General features: G+C 36.5%; 1 protein-coding gene across 1 annotated transcript in view; it reads right to left on the reverse strand.

The window, feature by feature from the left end:
• Positions 1-21,233, reverse strand: part of NSF (N-ethylmaleimide sensitive factor, vesicle fusing ATPase) — a 149,062-nt gene that overhangs the window by 51,556 nt on the left and 76,273 nt on the right. Inside the window, exons 10-12 of the mRNA XM_023244667.2 lie at positions 7,608-7,773; positions 6,417-6,491; positions 6,041-6,228 (exon numbers count right to left, since the gene is read on the reverse strand). Of these exons, the coding sequence (XP_023100435.1) occupies positions 6,041-6,228; positions 6,417-6,491; positions 7,608-7,773 (429 nt within the window). The remainder of the gene's footprint in view (positions 1-6,040; positions 6,229-6,416; positions 6,492-7,607; positions 7,774-21,233) is intronic.

Genomic DNA, 21,233 nt, shown 5'->3' on the forward strand with positions numbered 1-21,233 from the left:
TCATGGATCTTACATTTTAGATTGTTGTAATATTCTAGAATACTGTGCATTTGTCCAAAATAATGAAGACTTGTGCATACTGATGGAAAGTTACCCAATATATATTGCCAAGTGAAAAATATAAACTGCAGAATAATTCCATTAAAATCTTTTTTAAAAAGCACACATATGTATGACTGTAAATGTAGAGAAAAGATTATAAAGATACATCCCAAATGTTGGCTACCTCTGGAGAGGGAAAGACAAGGGGTATTGGAGACAGCCTTTCTCACTTTTCCCTATATAATCTGGCATCTGGAATCTCCTACAAAAAAATTTATTCATACATTTATGTATGTATGTATGTATGTATTTTGAGAGAGAGAGAGAGAGAGAAAGCATGAATAGGGGAGGGGTAGAGAGAGGGAGAGAGAAAGAAAGCATGAGTAGGGGAGGGGTAGAGAGAGGGAGAGAGAGAGAATCCCAAGCAGGCTCCACACTGTCAGCAAGGAGTTTGATGCAGGGCTTGAACCTATGAACCATGAGATCATGGCCTGAGCTGAAGTAAGATGCTTAATCACCTGAGCCACCCAGGCGCCATTTCTAAGTTACTTCACATTTCTAAGTTAAAGAAGGAAATGGTGTTACAGGAAACAGCACCTCTATGAAAAAAATTATAATGCTCAGTTCACAATATAGACATCTCTATAGTGCTTTATAGGTTATAAAGTATGTTTGCATATATTTTCTCATTTCATCATACCCATTATCTCATTTTATCCTACACAAGCCCATACGTTTTCTTACATTAAGGGTAGGATAATTTAACTAAGGGATATAAGGTTTCCTTCCCAGGTAATCTTACATAAAGGTCTTAAACTCTGATTAAAACTTTTTGACACATCTTAAAGGATTTGACAAGGTGTAAACTCTCAGGTGGAAGTGAAGGAGCTCTGACAGAATCACATTAAAACCCCAGTGAAGCCACCAGCCTCGTTCCAAATGTCCCCGCTCTATATAGCCCTGAACTTTTATTATGATGTTTTATGTGCTGATTTCCTCTGCTAGTGAAACTAAATTCAAATGATAGAAACATATAACAATATGAAGGGAAAATCTTACCTTTCCACATTTGCCAAAAAAGTATGACAGATTTCAGGACTGAAACTGTGTGAAACTTGTCTTTTTGCCATTAAGAAAGGGCTCACTCAATGAATTAAAAGTAAATTAGATGGCTAGGGGAGTTATTTTAGAACAAATTTTTGTTAGGCACTACAGGAATTTTAGAAGTTACCTAATTGTAAACAATCAATATTCTAAATTATTCCTACCTCTTCATTAAAATAAGTTTTCTAAGGACTTCTCTTAGCTAACTTTTATTATTTTGTCAAAATTGGTAAAATCTAATTTTAAAATATTCTACAATTCTGAGATGAACATAAGGGAAGGGAAGCAAAAATAATATAAAAACAGGGAGGGGGACAAAACATAAGAGACTCTTAAATATGGAGAACAAACTGAGGGTTACTGGAGGGGGTTGTGGGAGGGGGGATGGGCTAAATGGGTTAAGGGGCATTAAGGAATCTACTCCTGAAATCATTGGTACACTATAAGCTAACTAACTTGGATGTAAATTAAAAAAATAAAATAAAATAAAGTAAAATATTCTACAATTCTGAATGTTTACTCATTCAGAAAACCTTTTCTCATTTGTCTGAATTACTGTGATTTTTTTCCTACATTTTATTTATAACAGCTAATCAATATAGAAGAGGCAACATCTTTCAACTTATACCTGCAGAAACTAATAAGCTTGTATTTCAACACAAGCAAATTATCAAGTGGTCACCCTTAAATTTCATAACCTTTTAAATCTGACCTTTCAAAGTTCTTATCATTCCTCTCAAATTAAGGGCAGAATGACCTTAATCAATCAAAATTCTACAGAAAATAAGAAATAATGCTATTGAAATTGTGTAAGCATAAATCAGAGCTTTGATTCAGGTGGAAAGTGTCTGTGTGTTTTGTGTGCGTGCATGTCCTCAATTTACTTCCTTACAACCGATTAGAGCAGAAGAAATTTGGGTTATGAGTCTTTTCTACCTGAAGCAGAAATTCCTTTCAAGAGGAAAACAACCAAATGTCATACAAATTTCAGTTGACCACAAACATGGGTTCAAGTACAAATGACATGCACATCAGGTGTTTATGACTGGATTTTCCACTTGATTCAGAAAACTTGAAGAAAACAGTCTAACAGGGAAGACTCATTTAGTTGAGTCCACCTGAGTTTATTTAAGCCTAAATCTTTTGAAAAGGAAACAAAATAAAACCAATACTGGCTTTTTATAATGCAGAAACAGGACATTAGAACAAACAGTTGAATGCATGTTTTAAAGTTCTGTCTCAACTTTAGATCAAAAGCTTCAAATTAAACACTTATTCATCAATCATTACTAGCAAAGCTATAAACATCTACAGCAATGGAAATACTACAACTGGACGCCTTTTGTTCAGCTGAGGAGTCTTGTTGTGAAAACAGTGTTTTGATGACAGATTTTTTTAAATGCAGAAAAGGCAATAATAGATGTTCACGTTATTTCTTTCTGGGGACTAAGGGTTAGTGGCCTATAAGTCTCTTCCCTGAAGTCCCTTGTATTAGATATTTCACAAACACTGTAAAAAATTAAAAGCTGTTTGATACAAAAGATACTGATCACAAGTCAACATGCATTACCTTAAGTTTGAAAGTAAAAACACGGGAAAAGTGAAGGAAAGAAAATCAACTACTTGCACTACTTCTTACTTGCAAATCTGAAGGATAACATACTCTGTACAGTGGTAACTAACACTTACAGTGAAAAAAACTGTAACTGCTAACAGTCAACAAACTCAGAAACTCAGACACTGTAAAGGATATTTATGGTATGCTCTCAAACCAGCCAATAATAACGAAATTGGAAATAATTAACATTTATCTAGTCTGTAAGGCATTTCCATATACAGTATCTGGTTTCATTTTCACAAAAACCTGATGAGGTAAGTAGTTATTTCCCCTTGACAGAAATAAAGTATAAGAATTATAATGCAGAGCCACACCTACTGACTACAAAAGCTGTGATCTTTCCAACATTCCTCGTTGCCTCGTGTGTAGATAAACCCAATACATGCTTGAAGAATGTGTGTTTCTTTGTGAGACAATGGCTTAGAATGACATTTTGGATTAGGACTATTGTGGTAAAAATTACAAGTGACTAAGAAAATAATCTGGTGGCCAGTGCATATACGAAAACTCTGATAATACACGAGCCACTGTGGGTTAAACCAAGATGCACTGATGTGTTCTGAGAGATCAGTATGGTGGGGAACAATTTTCATATCATTCACACAATTTTTCTTGAAGTCCCCATCACTTCTAAGACATTTCTTAAAGCAAGGAGGAAGGATGAAGGAATGATGGATGGATGGATGGATGGATGGATGGATGGATGGATCCATTCTATGAAGGACCCAGTACTATATTTCCACACTATCCTGACCTTTGGCATCCCTGAGCTAGAACAAAGTCACTTCTATTATGTAGGGAAATTACGACTTATAGGTAGAGCTTAATTCAGAATACATACATGAGTTTACTAGAAATATTTACCAAACACCTGCTCTGTTCTCACTATTTAGACCTATTTAGGGCACTGGGGGGGGGATTCAGACATGAATAAGATATGGACTTAAAGTCTAGAACAGGGGTTGACAAACTTTTTCCGTAGAAAATGAGACAGTAACTATTTTAGGCTTTGTGGGCAATGCAGTCCTTATTGCAAATACTCAACTCTACCATTGTAGCATGAAGGCAGCCATAGATAACACATAAATAAATGGGTGTGTTCCCAGAAGACATTATATGTAAAAATGGGTGGTTAACTGGATATGGCCCACGGGCCATAGTTTGCTGATCCTCAGGTTAGAACGAGTGATAGGATGTTGCCAACTCCACTCTCCTCAATACTCCACTCGACACAGCTGTCAGAGTGAGCTTCTGTTTTAGCACTATGTCACTGCTATTCTTAAAACTCTTCAATGGCTTAGCACTACTCACAGGAAAAAAGTCCATACTTCTTAGCACAGTATAAAAGGCTCTTTGTGCTCCACTCCCTGCTTTAGTCTCCTGACTTGTTCCTCACACGTCTCTCTCTACCTCCCCTCCGCTACCTTTTATGCTGAAGCGATACTGAATTACCCTAAGACACCATGCTATTTTGTGTCTCTGTTCCTTTGCCCTCTACCTAAAATGTCCTATACCACCAAGAAACACATCCGCCCAGAAATTCCTCTGTGAAGCATCCTCTCACCCCACAAGTTGACCAGCTCTGACACGCTTTCACTTCCTTAACTCTCCTGTACTTTCTGTTCCTGAATGGGGAGATTAAACTGTGAGCTGCTCAGGGGCAGGCGGTTGGTTTACTTCTTTCAGGTGTAGCATTAACTGCTAGCACAGCGTCTGGCAGAGGGTAGGTGCCGAATTAATCTACGGTGAACCAAAGTCAACTGAAGGTACCACAAAGCGATACATTACTACTTTAAGAAGGAAGACAATACAGACTTCTTGAAGGAGAACAATCAGGAAAGGTTTGAAGCAAGTGGTGGCATGTGAACTAGGTATTAAAAAGGTAAGTAAACGCAGACCGTAAAGACTTCTGCAAAAGCAAAAAAGTGAAAAAATAAATTAATGTCTGATGACCAATGAGTAGTATTTCAGTTTGGCTGAAGTATGGAGAAGAACTGGGAACACATTTGGAAAGGTTAGTTCGGGGTCAGATCTAGAGGACTTTAAAGATCTGGCTAAGAAGTCTGTACTTTGTGCTGAAAGCTTCTGTAGGGCACAACAGTATGAGACAGGAAGACTAATCCAACAGAAGGTGGGTAGAAACTGAAAGACACCTGCCAAGACAGAAGCGACATTTGCCAAACGACTTGATGTAGGACACGCTGGAGTGACAGGAATTAAAGAGAATCCTGAAGTTTAAAGCCTGGGAAATTGGGATAAACAGGAACATATGAACAAGAAGGAAAGTAGCTTAAAAAAAAAAAAGACAGTGAATTTGGTTTTGGAATATTAAATTTGAGACCTGATAAAACACCCAGGTAGAGATATTTAGTATAAATCTGAAAGTGGGAGAAAGAAACTTTCAAGAGATGAGACGTCAACCTGGGAGTCATCCATCCATCTAAAAAGGAGAAGGAATGATAAAGATTCGAAAGCATTTTATCAACATAAAAGTACCCTCGTATGTATTTCTATCATAATATCAATAACATTATTATACTAATTTGCAAACAGGTCCATCTGCTTGACTCTAAATTCCTTGAGAGGCGAGGTCACGGAGCTCGTGGCTCCATGAGAGACATGGCCGAACATCTGATGATGTGTCACCTGCTTAATAGTCAGAAAACAGCAGGTGTTCGGTGTGTGTGCTGAATGAAGCAGCCCCCATAATTCTAGCATTGTAGAGAACACAATTTCCTATGACATGTTACGACATAGCACAAACATTAAAAATAAAATCCTTCGAAATCTTCATCTTCACATGTCTGTATCGGATGGCGTCAATCGAAGGCAAATGTGTCAGTGGTTACCATGGGGCAGATGCCGCCATTACATTTCTTCCTGCTACTCTGAAGATCTGGCAACCAACTACTCTTATTTTCACCATGTCTCTTCTCTATCAAAAGTCAGCATTACCACAGCCCTTGGCACATGTGAAAGGAAAGAATACTGACACAGTATTTATAGAGCTGCAGGCTCCTAATTTGTTAGTGATCTTACTGACCTTTTTTTTTTTTTTTAATGTTTATTTATTTATTTGGAGAAAGAGAGAGTGCACGTGAGTGGGAGAGGGGCAGAGAGAGAAGGAGAGTCAGAATCCCAAGCAGGCTCCATGCTGCCAGCGCAGAGCCCGACGCAGGGCTTGATCCCATGAGCCCGTGAGATCATGACCTGAGTCAAAATCAAGAGTCGGGTGCTCCACCGACTGAACCCCCCAAGCGCCCTGATTTTACTGACCTTTATGTGTCGGTTCATAGCAGTGGACTGTGCCGCCCGCACCAGACCCTCCAGTTCAGCACCGCTGAAATTCTTGGTCTCTACAGCCAGTTCTTTAATGTCTACATCAGCAGAGAGTAACTGATGCCCTCTCATCCTTGCTGTGTGGATGTGAAGGATCTGTAGTCGACCCTTCTCATCTGGTAAGCCTGATAAAATTGAAAATGAAATAAAAATTATTATAATCCTAATGCTTTTCTGATAGGTACTTAAGCAGGTAAACCTGTGCTCCTCACGACATACAACTTTTCTATCTAGTGTTAAGTTACATGACTTTGCTCTTACTAATGAACTCTAAACATACACCCTTCTCCCAATCGGTGACAGACCTGCTTACCTATCTCCATTTTAACTTCCAGTCTTCCAGGTCGAAGGAGAGCCTCATCTATCAGATCTGGTCTGTTGGTCATTCCTGAGCACAAATTTTAAAACAAAACAACAAATTTCAAAAATAAGATAAAATGTCCCTTCAGTATATGTAAGAATAATGATTTCTCAAACAAGCTAAGACATTTTATAAACATCAAATAGAAAGTCAATTATTCTCAAATAAAAATATGATTTGTTCTTGATCTGTTCTAATGAAAATACCTGAAGACTCTGCTTTAGTATTTCACTCCACTGCCAATGAAATATAAATGTAATGAAAACTTCAAATATTTAAAAAGAGAATGTAAGGTTCAGAGAGGATAAGTAGCCTTTCAAAGTGAGAGAGGGGCAATGTATGTGAATGTAATCTGTCCAACCTCAACGTCCCTCTCCTTTTCCGTAGGCCAATGGTTTTCAACCTTCCTAAGCAGCAGAAGTTTTGTTTTGTTTTGTTTCTAAAGTCACCTTAAGAAGAATCTCAGTACAGGGGCATCTGGGTGGCTCAGGTGGTTAAGCGTCTGACTTCAGCTCAGGTCGTGATCTCGCAGTTCGTGAGTTCGAGCCCCACGTTTGGGCTCTGTGCTGACAGCTCAGGGCCTGGAGCCTGCTTCGGATTCTGTGCCTCTCTCTGTCTCTACCCCTCCTCAGCTCATGCTCGGTCTGTCTCCCTCTCTCAAAAATAAATAAAAACATTTCAAAAAAAGAAGCAGCAAGAAAGGAAGAAGGAAGAAGGAAGAAGGAGGAGGAGGAGGAGGAGGAGGAGGAGGAGGAGGAGGAGGAGGAGGAGAATCTGAGTACATGAAGCAATTAAAAGAAGTTACCACTGGGATACATGATCTGAAGCTCACTCACAGACCCTGAGGCACCTCTGGGGCCCCTGGAGGCCTACAGGATGCAATTTGAAAACCACTGCATTACACTCTGCTGTCTTTTTCACCTTTGAGCTGTAAGCATACACCCATGAGTCACTAAAACCCATCTTTTATTTGTCCTATTAAGGCTAGACATTAAAACAGTCAAATTCTTCAATATCACTTGATTCTAATTTGGAAACATGGGCAGTACAGTGTAATTACAACCTGCTCAGATCTTAATTCAGAACCTATTTATCTCACGTTTTTGAAATCATAGAACTTTTGTTTTTTTAAAGCAAACATACCAATGACTAAGATGTTGTTCAGCTGCTCTACCCCATCAATTTTGGACAGCAACTGGTTGACGACAGTGTCATGAACTCCTGTGCTACCAGCCATGCTCCCTCTCTGCTTGCAGATGGCATCAATTTCATCAAAGATGATTATGTGCAAACCACTGTTAGCACCAAGCTAGAAAGGGAAGAAATTATATTAAAGGTCATAACTTGAATATATTATTAAACAAACTAATTTAAAAAAAGCAAAACAAAGCTTCCACGGATTGATTTTGCTGCATTTTGACTAACAAATACAGAAAGTATAATCAATCATGGCTGCTGTGCTCTCAAAGGCATTCCAGAACCTCATATTTAATAGCCATAAAACAAAAATACACATTATTTGCTGATGAACGTGAACAGCCCACCAAATAACAACCTGTTCAATGACACACATTTCTTCTCTCACTATTTGAAAGAAGAATTCATAATTATCAGATCCATGTCTTAAGTCAGTGAAGGGCAACTCCCTCCCATTTTCCCTGGGTTTTGGTGAGAGAACTATCCCAGCTGCAGCAGGTTTAATGTTTGTCACACTATACGGCTGTGAACAGTAACTCCACTTGGAGGCCACCTGGAAAGGGGGCAGATGAGGGAAGGAAGTGAGCACGATTCACATTCTGTTACATCACATGAAAACAGATTACTTCTTCCTAACAGTAAAGTGAGAACAGAGACACAGTTTATAGAAGGAATAGTCAAGGGGGTGCTGTTTCTTCTGCCTAGTGATTTCTGTTTGAGTTTATTGAATATAGAGTCATTATTACAAGAAAGTAATTTTATGTACTGTGAACCTTTAATAGATGCAAATACTTCCAAATGCTAATAATTCACTAGGTTAAGTTAACATGGACCTTCTAACAATTTATAGTCAAGTATTTAAGTCTCCCATTAGGAACCAAAGAAGGAAGTATACTCTATACATTTTTTTCTTTTTTTTTAAACAACAAAAACAACAAAAATAACCCATCAGAGATTAACAGAATATGTGAAAACTTGACTTACATATGGTTAATATAAATGATGCATGCATGTGATTCAGGATTAGATATGGTTGGTATTCATTAACCCTCTAAAAAGGATATAATATTTTTAATACTTACCTCATTATAAAAGCATTAGATACTAACTGAGCAGAAGTTGTAAAACAAATAGAAATAAGTTAAAAATAAACTATGTCCTATCATACCTATGATATATACTATATAATACCTAAAGATAAATGCTGTTAACATTCTCTAGATTTATTTTTATATTTTAAATTTATTTTAGTTAAAAAATTGGGAGCTCACTGAATCTTGTATTTTCTTGAATATTAACTATTCTTTGAAAACTATTTAGGGCACCTGGGTGGCTCAGTGGGTTGAGCATCCGACTTTGGCTCAGTCATGATTGGAGTCGGAGCCTGCTTCGGATTCCGTGCCTCCCTCTCTCTCTGCCCCTCCCCTGCTCACGCTCTGTCTCTGTCTCTCTCTCAAAAATAAACAAACATTAAAAAATTTTTAAAAATGGGAATGCATGCTGGGGCAGCCACTCTGGAAAACAGTATGGAGGTTCCTCAAAAAACTAAAAATAGAACTACCCTACGACCCAGCAATTGCACTACTAGGCATTTATCCACGGGATATAGGTGTGCTGTTTTGAAGGGACACATGCAGCCCCATGTTTATAGCAGCACTATCAACAACAGCCAAAGTATGGAAAAAGCCCAAATGTCCATCGATGGAAGAATGGATAAAGAAGAGGTGATATATATATATGTGTGTGTGTGTATATATATATATATGTATATATGTATATATATATGTATATATGTATGTATATATATATATATATATATATATACACACACACACACACACACACACAATGGAGTATTACTCAGCAATCAAAAAGAATGAAATCTTGCCATTTGCAACTACGTGGATAGAACTGGAGGGTATTATGCTAAGTGAAATTAGTCAGAGAAAGATAAATATCATATGACTTCACTCATATGAGGACTTTAAGAGACAAAACAGATGAACATAGGGAAGGGAAACAAAAATAATCTAAAAACAGGGAGGGGGACAAAACAGAAGAGACTCATAAATATGGAAAACAAACTGAGGGTTACTGGAGGGGTTGTGGGAGGGGGGATGGGCTAAATGGATAAGGGGCACTAAGGAATCTACTCCTGATATCATTGTTGCATTATATGCTAATTTGGATGTAAATTTTTTTTTTTTTAATTTTTTTTTTCAACATTTATTTATTTTTGGGACAGAGAGAGACAGAGCATGAACGGGGGAGGGGCAGAGAGAGAGGGAGACACAGAATCAGAAACAGGCTCCAGGCTCTGAGCCATCAGCCCAGAGCCTGACGCAGGGCTCGAACTCACGGACCGCGAGATCGTGACCTGGCTGAAGTCGGACGCTTAACCGACTGCGCCACCCAGGCGCCCCTGGATGTAAATTTTAAAAAATAAAAAAAAATTAACAAAAGAAAAGTATTTAAAACTGTTATTTTTGTTTCTATTTGCAAAATACATGATTATAGAAAATGTGGAAAAATACTAAAAAATGTAAAGAAATCACAATCATCCAAAATTCAACTAGCTGGAAATAACTCCTATTATTAATCTGGTGCTATGTAAGTAGTTTGTAACCATTTTTTTAGTCCAGATAGTATCTTCAGCCCTTTCACATAGCTATAAATACAACTATACCACGTGCAGACAAAGAAACTGCAGAAGATAAAGGTCAATTTTACTTTATTAATAATAAGACTGCAGTTAGGTCAGCGAGAAACAATGGTACATGAATAAGGTAAACAGAATCTGTAAGTTTATTTTGGTAATGGAAGTGGTGATGACTAAAAAAGCAAAGTTCTACTCTTCCCTCTCTTTCTCTCTGTCCCTCATGGGATTCTCTCTCTCTCTGCCCCTCAATCATGTGCGCCCTCTATCTCTAAAAAAAATCAGAAAAATAAAAATAAAATAAAATAAAATAAAATAAAATAAAATAAAATAAAATAAAATAACAAAGTCCTAGATTTGATTATTGCCTGCATGTGGAAGGGGGAAGTGACAACAAAGATAAGAAATACCTTGTAGTTAGGATAAGAAAGATGCAGAATGAAAAGACGCAAAAGAAATTTTTTTTAAAGTTTCTACTATGATAATATTAAAGTGTCAACAGAACATCTAATTAGAAATGTCCTCCAGGGGCATCTGGATGGCTCAGTTGGTTGAGCATCCAATTCTTGACTTCAGCTCAGGTCATGATCTCATGGTTTGTGGGTTTGAGCTCAGCGTAGGACTTTGCACTGACAGTGCAGAGTGTGCTTGGGATTCTTTCCCTCTCTCTCTGCCCCTCTCCCCCCTCAAGATAAATAAATAAATAAATAAATAAATAAATAAATAAATAAATAAACAAACAAACAAACATTTTATATATATATAAAGAAATGACCTCTAGAAAGAAAAAGATACATGCAACTAGACAAAAGAGAGAAAGATAGATCTGAAAGTCATCTACAAGCAGTAGAGAAGAATCTAGTGGCGAACTAGATTCTGTAAGAAGATGAATCATATAATTAAACTGGAGAAGTATAAAAGCAAGAAGGTTCTGGGCTGCAATACCATATGATGTCTACAGTAAAGGCAACCTGAAGAAAAAGAGAATCAGGAAAACATCACAAAGATGAAAGATGAAATGTTACATCAGAAGTAGGAAAAGAAAAACAGCTCCAAAGCTGAAATTAGACTAGGTCTAAAACAAACCTGAGTATGTAAAGTATTTTTTAAAATCACAAATAGATAAAATACTCTATGATCCAGAAATTCCACTCCTTGGTATATAGCAGCTCTCCTCATAATTGCCCCAGACTGGAAACCCAAATGCCCTTAAGTGGGTGAATGGATAAACAAACTATAGTACATCCATACAATGGAATTTTACTCAACAATAAAAGGAGATGTCTGATACATGCAACAACTTGGATGTATTTCAAAGGCAATATGCCAAGTGAAAGAAGCCAGTCTCAAAGGTTACATACTACGATCCCATTTATATGACATTCTCGAAAAGACACAACTTCTAGGGATGGAGAACAGATTATTAGTATCCAGGAGTTATTAGCAAAGGGCGAGTGACCATAAGGAGACAGCATGAGGGAATTTGAGTAGGGGTGGGGGGGTGATGATAAATGTTCCATATCTAGACTTTGGTGATGGTTACATGAAACTATACATGTGTTAAAACTCATAAAACTGAATACTAGAAAAGTCAATTTTACTTAATAATAATAAATTTTTAAAAATAGATAAAGTATCTTATAATACTTATACTTCACTATGCATATTTGGAATATTGTTCACTCTTTAATGCAATTCTATGCAAGATGATAGTCTTAAGTTCATCAAGGTTTCCAAAATTTAACTAGTTTTTTTTTCCTAAACACTACTTAAGATTGTTCTCTTTCCACCAATGTTTTAAAAACTAAATTCAAATCTGAAAAAAAATTTAACTTATTTTCTCAATATAGTCATATTTACCGAACAGATGTCTGATGAAAAGTGATAGCCTGTTGCCTAAAAAAAAAAATTCAACACCAAAAATGATTATCTTTCTAACTGCAGAAATGACTGAGAATCAGGAATTGGAACTATACCCTCAGCTTTACCAAACACTTCTGTATGAGAGGGTATTCTTGCCATATTTGGTGCAAAACAAGGTCACTGCAGTTTGCCACTAAAAAACTGAGATTCTACATTATTTCGTAAGACATTTTTATTCAAAGTTGCCTGTCAATTTAGCATGAAACAAAAAGCTGCTAAGAAAAAGTATGAATTTTGCTATCAGTGTGCCTTATGTTGCCACTGGAATCATGACTTCCTTCTCAGTCCAACCTCAAAAGTCATCTGTGTGGATGGGAAGCCAGAGACAATAGGAACACTGTAGGATCATAGGAGCAATCTGTCTTAAACATAATTCAGTATTAATTCTGACCTTTTCACAACCTTACTAATCTTGTGACCTGTCATCAAGTGCCTTCCCCAACCTAGTCAGTACAACCACATCAATTTTTACAGGTGTGTTACTTAAATAAAGGTAAGTTCTTCTTGCAATAAATTAGGAGTCAGGTAAGGAAGATGTCAAGATTAATGTTCACAGATTACAGCTGACTCATCAATAAGCCCTTTACCAAAGAGTTTAAATCCTTTTTAGTTCATTGGCCTCTAGCTCTGTTCTTACCATCTGCAAAGTCTTCCGCCATAGAAACAAAGCTGATGCTGTCGCGCCCCCGGCAACTGCCTTTGATAACAGCTGTTCTATATTTAACTAGTTTGACCTATATGTAAGTGTTCATCTCCGTCAGCCTGGACTGTCCAGAATCACAGAGGTGATGCCTTTCCTTATTATGTAACACACACCTACCTTTCATGGGGTCATTAGCTGAGTATACCAAGCCCTTTCTGGATATAAGAATTGAGAAAAGGTGTAACTGAAAAAGCTGGCTAGATTAATATCTACCTAGAAATTCTTTGTCAATTCAGTTTTATCATTAACGGTGTCATATTTAAACTGTCTGCAAGTTTTAAAACAGCACCAAAGATACCTATAGCCATGTGGAAACTGTCACAACAGATTTTACAAAATGCTTCTTTACAGGACATTTTGACTCACCTGCACCTAGTGTGTAACATTCAGTACACCATCAGGGTGCTTTAGATAAAATTTCTGTTTTCAAGTTTTTTGTTGAAAAGTTTCAAATGTTTATAAATATTGGTATTTCATGACTTTTTATTAGAAGTCTTTCACAGAACAAAATGGAAAATACATTTTTAAAAACAGAATACATAGAATAAAATTCATTCTATCTTGCAATTACCATGAATCCACTGGACCTTTTTATAAATCTAAGATATATTATGCTAGTTCAACATTCTAGAAATTATGTCATCATTACTCATCAATTATTCCTAACTATCTTAAAAAAGATTAAAATAATAAGAAAATGGAAGAATGATGGAAGTGCTCAGAGGGATAATGCAACGGTGGAAATCAATACCCCATGACATCACCCTTCAGCTTTCTTACTGTGTTGCCCCAAGTACACCACATCTTTCAAGAAGGTAGAAAAGAAATCTGGAGACAGCATCCTCCATCTTTGTTGCCTGGTTTTAGCTTTAACTGAACACAGTGGAGAATTCAGATTTTTTTTTTTAAATTCTCTGGCCATAACGTCAAAGAAAAGAAAACAGACAGACGAAGCTATTTCATATTTATTAAGTGAATCCAAAGATTAATGCAGAGTGATTAGCGGCACCTAATGAAGATAGTGAAAATCATCATTATAAGTAAAATCTCAGAGTCTGTTCCCTCAGATGTTATCCTGCATAAGTTTTCTCAAACTCAAGAATGAGTGAATATTTCTAAGGACCAAAAAAAAAAAAAAAATGGCATTTTCATCTAGTTACTTATTAAACAAAAATCTTCACAGTGCAATATTTTGTGACAAAAAACTAGACCATCTCATTTTTCTAAAAGGACACATGACAGTATTCTTTCATCTTTTATTTCATCTGAGCATCGCAATTTCCTTGATATGGTTTCAAACAGACAGATGCTGAAGACAGGTATTATAGAGAGATAATGAGAAGAAACAGGTGATACAGACATTAAAAATCTGATTGACCAATCTAAAAGGTGTATACAAGTTTCAAAATGAAAATGTTTTGCAACTATGGAGCACCTGGTGGCCATCCTCTCTTCAACAAAATGAAGACTTTTTAAAAAATTTCTTAAGTACTGTGTCTTGCCAATGCGAGTATAAGAAAAACCAGAAGTTATGATAAGCTAGACTCTGTTAGAGGTGTATTTAAAACAGAATCAGTCTGTAGAAGTTCATGTGTGACAACTGATGAACAGTCACACTCAGGGGCTCCTGCCCATTTGGATAGATGGATACACACACACACACACACACACACACACACACACACACACACATACACACACACACGTGTATCTTCAAACCCAGGAAAATATGGAATAAAAACTTGGTTTGCTGTATTTAAGTTCTTATTAAATATTTAATAGTCTTTCACTCCCTTATATTCTTACATTTGTAAATTATTTGTAAAATACCTTAAAAATATTTTTTTTTTAATATTTATTTTTTCACAGAGCACAAATGGGGGAGGGGCGGGGGGGAGCAGATGATCTGAAGTGGGCTGTGCACTGACAGCAGTGAGCCTGATGTGGGACTCAAACTCATGAACCATGAGATCATGACCTGAGTCAAAGTCAGACACTCAACTGAGCCACCAGGTGCCCCAAAAATAATTTTTAAAAAGGAATTCTTTCAACCCAGATAGTAAATGGTGGTGATGATTCTTCTTGGTATACTTGGTATTAAAAAGATTTTTGAAACAGAAAATACTGTAGTATTAGGGATGAATGGTAAAACTGAATTGGTTCTGGGGTGCCTGGGTGGCACAGTCGGTTAAGCGTCCGACTTCAGCCAGGTCACGATCTCGCGGTCCGTGAGTTCGAGCCCCGCGTCGGGCTCTGTGCTGACAGCTCAGAGCCTGGAGCCTGTTTCCGATTCTGTGTCTCCCTCTCTCTCTGCCCCTCCCCCGTTCATGCTCTGTCTCTCTCTGTCCCAAAAATAAAATAAACGTTGAAAAAAAAAAATTAAAAAAAAAAAAAACTGAATTGGTTCTGGCACTATCTGAGGAGTTAAGATCAGTTATTGGACTTGTACCAATCCTTCTAGAACCGATGTGGCTTAAAAGGCCAGAAACTTGAACATATGAAAAAGTGCTTAATGGGACACAGAGCAGCAGGGGAGAAAACCACCTTGTGTCAGTGAAACAATTAAGCACTCAACAAGCAGACTAGAAGCATTAAAAGGTTTAAGAAGGCAATGTTAACATTTTATTTTTACTGTCAATAAAAATAAGAGAAAGAGGGAAATGACAGGTTAGATTTGGCAAAGCTAGATTTAATAAAATATTAGATGTTATTATGTTTCTATTATTTATATTGACCCATGTAAATCTATTATTATTCATTTTAATGTTTATATGATACCCCATTTGCTACCAAGGAAGAATCAAGATGCTTCTATTTTTACCCCCATTACAAACAGTGCAGCAATCAACATCCGGGTACAAGTCATTTTGTGCTCAAGCACTACAGTGTTTCTCTAGGGTTGCTGTTTTGTAGGAAAACTCATGGGTCATGGGGTTGCACATCTTCACGATGTTGCCAAATTCATATGCAAGATATTACCCACTTGGTATCTTCTTCTAATTCATCCTACAACTAATAATGTATATGAGGCCCTGTTTCTTCACAACTTCACCAGCTTTTGGTGCAATTAGTCTCTGTAAATTCTGCCAGGTTGTTTATTAAACATATCTCATATTATTCATTTTCCTAAGCATATTTTCATTTGCTTATCTTCAGTTGGGTTCTTTCTCTGAGAAGTGCCTGTTCATATCCTTTGCCATTTTTTTTTTGTGATGTCTGCCTTTTTTGTACATATTATACAGGAGTTACTACAGAGAAGTAATATATAAAATGCCAATTCTTTGGCGATTATATGCATTGTAAATATCCTCTCCAGCTTGAGATATCTGTATTTAGTGTAATTTGTCAGATGGAATCTTATTATATTAATGTAACCAAGTTAACATTTTTTTTTCCTTAATGCATTTGATTTCTGTATCTGAATAAATCAATTCTTCTCTAGCCTCAATTCTTAAAGCTTCTGGCCTACTTCTTCCAAAAATATTTTCTCTGGCAAGTTTTAGGTTATTTTTTGCAAATCCATTCTGCAATTCTGTATGATGTGAGATAGGGATTATATTGTATCTTTATCCAAACAGAAAGCCAATGATCTCGTCCTGATTCATGGAATATTCTTCCCCCTTTGATTTGTAATGTCATTTTTCATACAGCAAGTTCTTCTGTGTTCTATTCTGTTTCTTCGGTCTGTTTATGCAAGAACATATAAATGTCTTGATTATTACAGCTTTTTAGTAAGTTGTGATATCTTCTGAAATAAGCCTTCATAATTTTCCAAAATTTTTACGGCTCCTTGAGCTTCCAAAAAAAAAAAAAAATCAAGTTCTTAAATTAAAAAAATTGCTGTTAGACTTGATTGGGAAAGCATGAATTCAAAAATTAAATGACAGGGCAGACCTGTCATTTTTATGATACTGTCGGTATTCCCACAGGTAAACATGTTTTATCTTATCATTTATTAGCTCTTAAAAAAAGATTCTCAAAAATGTTTACAGTTTTCTTCTTTAATTTTCCTGTTAAATATTCGATTCTAGGTACCTTATAATTATGACTGTTGATGTAAGTGGAAAAACTTTTTTTAAGTTACATTTTCAATATCTTCAAATTTTCTTTGAGTCTTGGCCTTCTGAAGTTTTTGAGTTTTCTTGATTCCTTTCCCAGCTCCTTCTCATGCTTTGGAAAAGCATGAAAGTTATACACAAATCTCACATACACATTTATGTTCATTAATAGTGCTATTCTCTTCCCAAATAATACAAATATCTTATATATATTTAATCTACTTCCCATGTTTTGTTCCATATTTTAGTTCTACCCTTAAAAACCACCCATATTGATGATTATTATTGTTGTTGTATACAGTGAGTGATTATTAAGTTTACCTCTTTTAAACTTTTTATTATGAAGTATGGTGTACAGAGAGGGAAGGTTCACGAAATATAAATGTATTTTTCAAGGAACCGTCACAAAACTAACATCTAGATAACAACAAGAAACAGAACAGTGCCAGCATCCTGGGAACATGTCCTCACAGCCCTTCCTCAATATCCGTCCCCTATTTTTCCCCATAGGCAACCCCAATTTGATTTTTTATGGTAATTACTTCTTGCTTTTCTTTATACTTTACCACGTAAGCATGCATCATTAAACATTATATTTTCATTGAACTTTATATAAATGGAATCATATAGTATGTATTCTTTCTCATCTGGTTTTTTTTGCTCAACATTTATTTGTGAGATTCACAACTGTGCATAGCCATAGTCTATTTCTCATTACTGTGTAGTACTTCATTGTATATTTACATGCCAATTTATCCATTTACTGGATATAAAGTTCTAAGTTAACAGTTATTCTCTTTCAACTTCTAAAAAGTAGTATTCAACCGATTTCTGGTTTCCATCATTTGTGTTGAGAAGACAGCCACCAGCTAACTGTTGCTTAAAGATAACCTTTCTTTTTTCTCTAACTGCTTTTAAGATTTTTCTGTTTTTGTCTGGCAGTTTAACAAAGATTATCTATAGGAGTAAGCTTCTTTAGTATTTCTCTTACTTGAGGTTCATGTAACTCCTGGAAACTATGAATTAATGTTCATCAGTTTTAGAAAGTTCTAAACCATTTTCTCTTCAAATACTGCTTCTGACCCATCCTTTTTTTCCCAACTTGCTGGAACTTTAAATATACTCACTAGACCTCCTTGGGGAATTTTCTATCTCTCTTCATTCTTTCCATCCTTTGTTTCTGGTTATTTTTGTCTAACATCTTTTAGTGCACTAATTCTCTCTTCACATGTGTCTAATCTGCTGTTTAAACCCATCTACTTGAGTTAATTTCAGTTGCTGAATATCTCATTACCAGAATTTGTTTTATTTTTTTAATGTTTTATTTCTTTTTGAGAGAGAGAGAGAGAGAGAGAGAGAGAGAGAGAGAGAAGAAGAAGAAGAAGAAGAAGAAGAAGAAGAAGAAGAAGAAGAAGAAGAAAAGAAGGAGGAGGAGGAGGAGGAGGAGGAGGAGGAGGAGGAGGAGGAGGAGGAGGAGATGATGACGACACAGAATCTGAAGCAGGCTCCAGCCTCTGAGCTGTCATCACACAGCCCTACATGGGGCTCAAATCCACAAACTGTGAGATCATGACCTGAGCCAAAGTCAGATGCTTAACCAACTGAGCCACCCAGGTGCCCCTCCATTTGATTTTTTTAGTTTCCAGTGCTCTGCCAAAATTCTCAATCTTGTGTCCCTTTGAACATGGCAAGTGTAGTTATTTTAAAAGTCTATATCTGAGAATTCCAATATATGGAGGCCCAATTTCTATCACCTTTTGTTTCTCTTTCTTCAAGTGGTTTATGTCTTTGTATATCTGACTGCTTTTGATTATAACCAGGCATTTCATTTGCAAGCTATAAAAATAATTTGTGACTTTGCATGGTATTAACTTCTTCTAGGAAGGATCTATAATTCTGCTGGATGCTGGAGAGCATGAGCGATTTAGGAACTCTCAATTTAATTTTAGAGAAGTTAGATGTGATTCCAAGCTGATCTGCAGCTTTGACAGGATGTCTACTTCTGGTTAACTCTTGCTTCTGTGGTGTAGCCCTACAGGTTCCCAACCCAAACTGAGGCATGTTCATCAAGTGTCCTCTCTTCATGAGCCACGGATTGATTTTTTGCTAAAAATTTTTTTATTTATTTATATTTTTAAAAAGTAGTTTCTAAACCCAATGTGGGGCTCGAATTCACAAGCCTGAGATCAAGAGTCACATGCTCTTCCAACTCAGCCAGCCGGGCGCCGCCATGATGGATTTTAATCCCTGCCCCCTTATTCCCACTGGCCTGTCCAAAGGGCTGCATAGCTGTTCAGCAGATCCTTCCAGAAATGGCAATATCTCCAGAGGAACGGTAACCGTACACACCAGGACCTTTTATTCTAGGCCTCCATTCTCCCCCTAGATCCTAAAAGTTCTTCGATGCCTTTAAGCGAAAACTTTTTCAATATTTGTTGAGTTCTTCTGGTAGTCTTCATGGCAGGCATGATTCAAATTTCCTAATATGCCACTATGAGAAGCAGAAGTTCCAGATTTTATCCACATTAGCAACCAATTTCATTGTTCAGCATTATTTCCTGTATCCTGTTTCCTTCTAGGTTCAATTTCCTTCAGTCTCAACTACATCCTGCTTCACATTCTTTCAGCAAGCCTCTGTAACTAGTTAATTCTATTAGCCTTTGCCTGAAAAAATATCTTCACTTCATCTTTATTCCTGAATGAGAATTAAGCTGGGTATAAAATTTTAAGTTGACAGTTATTTTCACTTAACTGTGAAGATATTCTTCCACTGTTGTCTGCCCTCTCTTGCTGCTGTTGAGAAGTTGGCTGTCAACAAAATGGATATCCTTTTGTATGTCATCATCACTTCTCTTTTGTTGACATTTAAGATGTTTCTCTTTTTCTTTGGCATTCTCTACTTTCACTACAATGGGTCTAGAAATAAATTAATTTTTATTTATTCTATTTGGGCTCATGGTGCTATCACAATCTAAATATTTTCTTTTATCGATTCTAGAAGATTCTCAGCCATTCTATCTTTGAATATTGCCTCTATGCTATCCTTTCTATTGGGACTTCTCATCTTAACTCTATTATCTCTACATCTCTTTCATATTTTCCATCTCTCTGTGCTACATTCTGGGTGATTTCTCAAGATCTATTTTTCTGTTTATCACTTCTCTTTTCCCCTGAAACTACTGGCTTTTGTTTAACACAGCTGTTGAGTTTTAAATTTTGATGATGACATTTTCCATTTATTGATGTGGCTTTCCCATGAGAATCTCTTGTGGCCTGGATTGTTGGAACATCCCCAGGGGTCTGCTTATAGCTAACAACCCCATGTTATCATTAGTCCAGGATTCATTTTTATTCTTATTTTTTTTTAAGTAGGCTTCACACCCAGCATGGAGCCCAACACAGAGCTTGAACTCACAACCCTGAGATCAAGGCCTGAGCTGAGCTCAAGAGTCAGGACACTTAACTAACTGAGCCACCCAGGTGCCCCTGGAATTCATTTTTAAGTTAATTTCTCAGCTTGGGAGCCCTAGACCACATAGATCAGTGGTGGTGGTTTATGTGTGTGTGTGCGTTTTTAAATCCTAAGCATCAGTTAAGAATCCATACTTTAGAATTCCCATTGGAGATTCCTTAGCTCCCACTCAGATAGTTAAATGTTTTTATTATTTTGTTGTGGTCAGCAGATAATTTCCAGTCCATTCTTTTCATAGAGGGCACGACCCCTTTGAAGGTTCAGGCCCTACTCCACACCTTAAGCTAATTCAAGGACTCATTCTCTGTCTGCTAGTGGGTGCTAAAACTCAAACTCACACATTACCATAACCAAAAGTTGCAATGAATATTTTTACCACTCTAATTTTCAGAGTTTTAATATCTAGAAATCTCCTTTTCTTTCTTGAGAGATAAATTATACATTTAAAATAATTTTAGTTATATTTTATCCAGTATTTGAAGGTGTTTATAGAAGAAAAGTTTTCAGTTACCTAGTCTACTGTATTGCCAGAAGCAGAAATCCTATGGCATTGTTTTTAATTTAAAAAAATGTTTTAAGATTTTATTTTTAAATAATCTCTACACCCAACATGGGTCTCAAACTTACAACTCTGAGATCAAGAGTTACATGCTCTACAGACTGAGCCAGCCAGATGCCCTTATGGCAATGTTTTAAACATCTGTCTATGAAATAAACATGCTATATACAGAGAGATCTATATAGATCTAAATATACATCT

Source organism: Felis catus, chromosome E1 (assembly GCF_018350175.1).
Source record: "Felis catus isolate Fca126 chromosome E1, F.catus_Fca126_mat1.0, whole genome shotgun sequence".
NCBI classification, from domain to species: Eukaryota; Metazoa; Chordata; class Mammalia; order Carnivora; family Felidae; genus Felis; species Felis catus.